General features: G+C 39.5%; 1 protein-coding gene across 1 annotated transcript in view; it reads right to left on the bottom strand.

Annotated features, from left to right (window-relative positions):
- traf7 (TNF receptor-associated factor 7) overlaps positions 1–4800 on the bottom strand; it is a 12622-nt gene extending 7822 nt beyond the window's left edge. Inside the window, exons 1-9 of the mRNA XM_016441522.1 lie at positions 4625–4800; positions 3616–3748; positions 3451–3508; positions 3041–3126; positions 1761–1877; positions 1484–1576; positions 1176–1209; positions 215–398; positions 2–102 (exon numbers count right to left, since the gene is read on the bottom strand). Coding sequence (XP_016297008.1) covers positions 2–102; positions 215–398; positions 1176–1209; positions 1484–1576; positions 1761–1877; positions 3041–3126; positions 3451–3508; positions 3616–3711 — 769 coding nt within the window. The 5' untranslated portion in view covers positions 3712–3748; positions 4625–4800. The remainder of the gene's footprint in view (position 1; positions 103–214; positions 399–1175; positions 1210–1483; positions 1577–1760; positions 1878–3040; positions 3127–3450; positions 3509–3615; positions 3749–4624) is intronic.
- Positions 4801–5590: the final 790 nt, after the last annotated feature.

Below are 5590 nucleotides of genomic sequence, written 5' to 3'. Positions count from 1 at the left end.
CACTCTTTCAGATGGGCCTCCAGGTTCATGGTGAGCAATGGAGGGCAGTTGGGGTTGTTGGGACAGCGAACAGGTCTGTAGTCACAGCTTACTTCATGATCTCTGTCACACACAATCCTAAGTCATTACACTCAATTTGCATGACTCATGACTATGTCGCAACAATAGAAATTAAACGCTGATATTGTGAAATCCAATGAACCGGTGTACTCACTTCCTGGTGCTAAGCTTGATGGTGAAAGGACAGCCAAGCGGGTCAACCTCAAAGGCACCGGGTTTGCCCGAGGCAGCTGGCCGACAGCCGTACTTGCAGTGGATGAAAAGCTCTCCGATTTGCTCGGCCACCGCGATGTTATTCACGACCACTGTGAGCTTGGAATTGTCCACGGGGCATTTCTCTGTAGAAACACAGGTTATTGGCAAAACAAAAATACTACTGTATGTCGAAAACATAGCTCAGACCAAGAGCATGAAATTAAAGATTCAGCATGGAGAGGAAATGAAACAGGAACTGAGCTAGAGACCTGCACTTGGTCCAAAATTAACTTTAAGGCACTTGTTCCAACGGCGAGCAAATTTAGAAATAAAAAAAATATATATTCAAACAAATTTCATTAAATATTCAGACCCCCTCATTTTCTTTCACATTTTAAGTTGCACCCTTCTCCAAAAAATTTTATTTTTCTCTGCGAATTTAAAATTATTAGCCTCACAAAAAAAAACTTAAAAACTGATTAAGATTGGCATTGTTTCATTATGATTTAATATAAAAACTATTATACATGTGTTGCCACATGCAGTTCTACATGGATACGTTCTAGGCATCCTCGATGGTAAGTTTTCCCCTCAGATGACATTTGATGAATGAGTGACAATGGATGTCTTCTGCCGTAGATATCAGATTTTCACTCCATGATTATTGTGGCCAAAATAATTCACAACAACATTATTGCGATAGAATCTTTGACCAAAAGAATAATGCTGTTAGTCAAATTCATGTTTATTTTGTGTTTTCTCTTTTTTTTTTTGGCCAATTAATCACATTTAAAATATAAGTCCAGGAAAGTGTAGAGAGAGTTTGTAACCATAATTGCACAAAAGCATCTACTGGCAGCAGCGGTCATCATGGGAAAGGTGAAAGCAAGACATGTTTAGAGTAAAAATGCTCTCCTTACCTGAGGTCAAGGCACATCGCCTGCAGAATGTGTGCTGAGGTGACAAAGGAACAGAAAAGAGAGCACAATGAGAGCGAATAAAAGCTGAATTTTCATTTTCATCTACTCAGCTATTTGAAGAGTAATTCATCTCTCAACAGACACTTGTACTGTGGTGTCCAACAGCCTGACAGTGCCTTAGGAAACAGGTCAATGAGGCGTGCTGTTCACGGCCCAAGGTGACAGGAAATCAATACATGGCCTAGAACCAGATCATGACGGGCAGCCCTATGCTGAGGGAGAGGTGAGGGGACGGCTGGCTGACTCCCTCCGCAGGTGGTGATGACGGGGTCCTTGAACACGCTGCAGCACAGCTGGCAACAAAGCTTGACTGAGGGCTGCTCCGCAAACACCTGTGGCTCCTGGAAAGTAAAAGAGAGGGAGGGTGGGTGAGAGAGAGAGAGAGAGAGAGAGAGAGAGAGAGAGAGAGAGAGAGAGAAAGAGAAAGTCAATCTCGTGCTGGGCACATGTGTAGGTCTGTCAGTCTTTTGCGTCACTATACTAGATTAACATGTGAATAGGAAACAGAAGACTGCTGACACTCACTGTGTCTTCCTCTTCCTCGTGCAGGGAGAAGGTAGAGCGCAGCGACATGTTGGACTCGGAGTGCAGAGAGCGAACCGAGATGGCAGAGTCTGAGCGACGAGGGGTACTAATGGGCAGCTGCAGGGACAGAGACAGTTTGCATCTAAACACTTTTTAAAGGTCATTTAAATGTAATTTGGGGCTATTCCAGAAAGCAATTAGGTGACACAACGGGTAAGCTTAAGTACAAGTAAACAGATAACCTCAACTTTCAGGATATGCAAGCAGACATAGCAACTTATTCTGTAAGCTTCTCCAGAGCAGTCTATGTTTCAGAGTTAGTTTACTTCTGAAGTATTCAGTGCACTGATGAGGCTTCAGTGAGATTTCACACAATATTAAATTAGTTATATATTGTTTTTAATTTGAAAGCACTAATATAACGTAACGTTTATTTAATTGTACTATTATTTATTTTATTCTCATCTCACACACGGTTGATCTCCTTCCACAAGTGTTTATTTATTTTTTTTTTTTTGTATGCGTGTTCACCGTGAACAATATATTGTTCACCGTTCATCGAAGCTGTCTGAACTTACTCTTGGCTGCGTTTTTTTAACTTATAACTACAATTAAGAAAGGTTTAGATCAAGAGTTCTGGGTTTATGTAATTAAGTTGGTTTATGTGATTAAGTAATTGTGCTTTCTGGAATACCCCGCTGAGCATTACAAAAAGCCACTGAATCAGACACACTCCCTCCTAGACAAACCCCATCCTACAAAAATACCTTTGAGCTTGCTGTAATCATCTCAGTGTTACCAAAATCAACAGTAGTAAAACTTTTCTAACTTCTGATTCAACTACCTCATCTCATCTCATCTCATCTCAGGGCTTTCCTGTGAATGTCCAAAATGATCGACTAGAGGAAAACACCTTCTGATAACAGTCTTCTGATTCACTTAAATTTGGTGAAAAGCAAATCTGATTGTAAATATCTGAATTTCCATAAACTAATTTTGCACCTAGCCAGGCATTAAGAGCCACAAGAACAGTCTATGTCTTTGTAAATATTCATGCCGTGGCTGTGTGGGAGATATATAAAAAAATAAATGAAAAAAAAAAACAGTATGGTTTGACACTCTCTCTAAGCTAAGCTAAGACCTGCCCAAAGAGGAAATAAGCTACTCCAAAAGCTTGCTATTATGTACGTACGTCAATGACAAAACTGAGGCGTTTGATTTCCATTCCTCAATATGTAAATGTGATTGGCTGTTTTGAAAAGGGATGGCGTCGTGATTACCATGCCATCATCGTCGTCACGAGCGGAGTACGTCAGAGTGCTGGAGGATGAAGGGGTTCTACGGTGCTGTTTGTAATTAGTTTCCGCTGAAATGAAAGAGCACAGTTACAAGCGACTGATTGAACCTTGTTGCTAGGCAAACGGTCAAAAGGATTTCTGCACAATCAATGCTGATCCGGGTCATTTTCAACACCAGCAATTTCTTTCATAGTAGTTTGAGGTACAAAACTCAAAATGTAAATGTTAAATATTCATTTGATAATCTTTATTGTGTAGGAATTTTAAAACAGCTGTATCATAAGGGCTTATAAGGACCATTTATAATGTCATTTTTGTGCCATATTTTAGTTTTTAATGACCATTTTCCAGCTTCTTATCTGACTCTAAGTTGCCCAACAGATAATACTGACCTTTTGCTACTTGAGGGACTGCTGGAAACGTGGATCCAAAACTAGCTTCCATTTTCATCTGCATACAGAAGAGTATGAAATAAGAAAACAATGAGAATTTTTGCTACTGAAGTTTTCACATATTCGTAATAATGTAAATAAATGTAAATAACCATTCGTGCTTACCCGGTTGCTGATGTCAGGTGAGGGTACAGTGATAGTGGCACCTGCCACAGATCCTCCTGAGAAATGATCGAAGTGCGATGGTTTACTACAGCTCATAATACAGCAAAGCCCTGTAGAAAATATCTGCTGCAGCCTGTAGAAAAAGAGGGAAAAAGTCACATAAGTCAAACATAAGATATCGGTCTATAAACAGACATAGATAGATAGATAGATAGATAGATCTCAAACCACAGGACTGTTTAAAATAAGCTAGTACAATGTGATTAAAATGGTGTAAGATGTGTAGAAATGCTGACCTGCTACAGAACCCAATATAATCTCATTTTGACATTCTTATCAAATGTAACCTTTAACCTAAAATCTTAAGAAAAAAATGTCCATAAACACTTTTTGCGTCAACTAGCCCTTCTTGAAAAGCGTTGTTGTTTTAAACGTGGCAACGCACACTTCCTGACAGAACGTCAAAACAAATCAAAGCGTTTCAAGTGTCAGAATAAACATTGACGGGGCTGAATGTTAGCAACACAGAAATCACAACTCACACAAGATTAATGCTTTAGCTTTACTTATGTCTCACACAACTGGGGAGAATCAAAATGTTCAAACGCACCAATTATAGACAACAATGCTGTTGAAGTACGCAGCTCACTATGTTTTGAGACACGGCCAAGATTTTGCTAGCGGGTGACTGCTAAAATGTGGACGTTGTCCTATAAAGCAGCAGATAAAACGGAAATAAAACGCACAACATGTTTAGCGCATTATGTTAACACGGCAAAACACGCTAAAAGACAAACAAGCAGATACGTTTGATCATGTACTAGTGATTCGCGTGTCTGAAGTGAGCTGGCTAAGTTAGCTATGTTAGCTAGCTGACGAAGTTGGTTTGTCGAATAGCTTTAATAAAACACCAGATTTAGCTTTACGAAATGTAGCAAGATAGACCTCTAGCTTAGCTACATAAGATACATCTCGCATGCCTATTTAGCCAAACAAGGTCGGTTCTCACCATTGATGCTAAATCAAAGTCTGCAGATGATCAAATTTTAATCTTTTTCTCACACACCCAGACGCACATAACGTTACCAGAGGATTGTGGGTAATGTAGTGCGGATACAGCAAATACGCTTCATTGTCGGGAACTGACACAATAAATTCCTGGAATCGGCCGAGGATTATTCAATTTTCAAGATGATGAGACCAATATAGTTGGATCATGAGTTTTACTGGGTATTTTTCCAGATCAGTTTGAGAGTCAAATGTTTACTTTAGTGGTGGGAATTTTGATGCATTCGAATCTTTTGAATCCGGCAGGTTGCGCCGTTGGGCCAGTAACGTATGTGGCTGCAAGAATATTTTGTGCTATAAATGAGTGATTGGACTCGATTCGCGAAATGGATTCAACACTTCAAGTCGTTCAACAAGTCTTATTAAAAATTCAGTCTTCTCTCTGTATGCCTTTAAATCAATGAAACCACCAAAGCAAGCACAAGCTTTAGTAAGTAGAGGCTCCAAGGAAAAAATGAGCCAGTGCAGTGAACGAGAAGAACGATTCGTTTCCTTGAAAGGTTTGTTCAAAACACTGACTGATTCATGTATTAAAAGAATCATTCACGAACAACACTTGACTTGCTGCAGGTCAACGTGCACGTGTCAAATGTCACGTTACGCTTTCTCTTATATAGCCTATAGCTGCATATTCTTGAATGTTTGTCAGGCTATTCTGTACCTGCATTTCTATTTACATTATAATTCTGGGTCTACCATATTGAGTTAATTAGTTAAACGGAAGAGGGTGCTGTTTGCTCAGATCCTAAGTCTGGACATGAATTAAACTCCTCTGTAATTCACATGAACTCAGCAGATCAGTAAAGTCTGACGGCAAATATAGGTCGATCACTATAATTTAGACAATTATACCTTGATTGCCACCTTTAATTTATGCTGTTGTCTCTAGATGTTGATTAAAGCAACA

This window comes from Sinocyclocheilus anshuiensis, unplaced genomic scaffold (genome assembly GCF_001515605.1).
Source record: "Sinocyclocheilus anshuiensis isolate Anshui unplaced genomic scaffold, SAMN03320099.WGS_v1.1 scaffold419, whole genome shotgun sequence".
Lineage (NCBI taxonomy): Eukaryota > Metazoa > Chordata > Actinopteri > Cypriniformes > Cyprinidae > Sinocyclocheilus > Sinocyclocheilus anshuiensis.
Note: the sequence above shows the minus strand (reverse complement) of the source record. Positions and strands in the feature narration are given on the sequence as shown.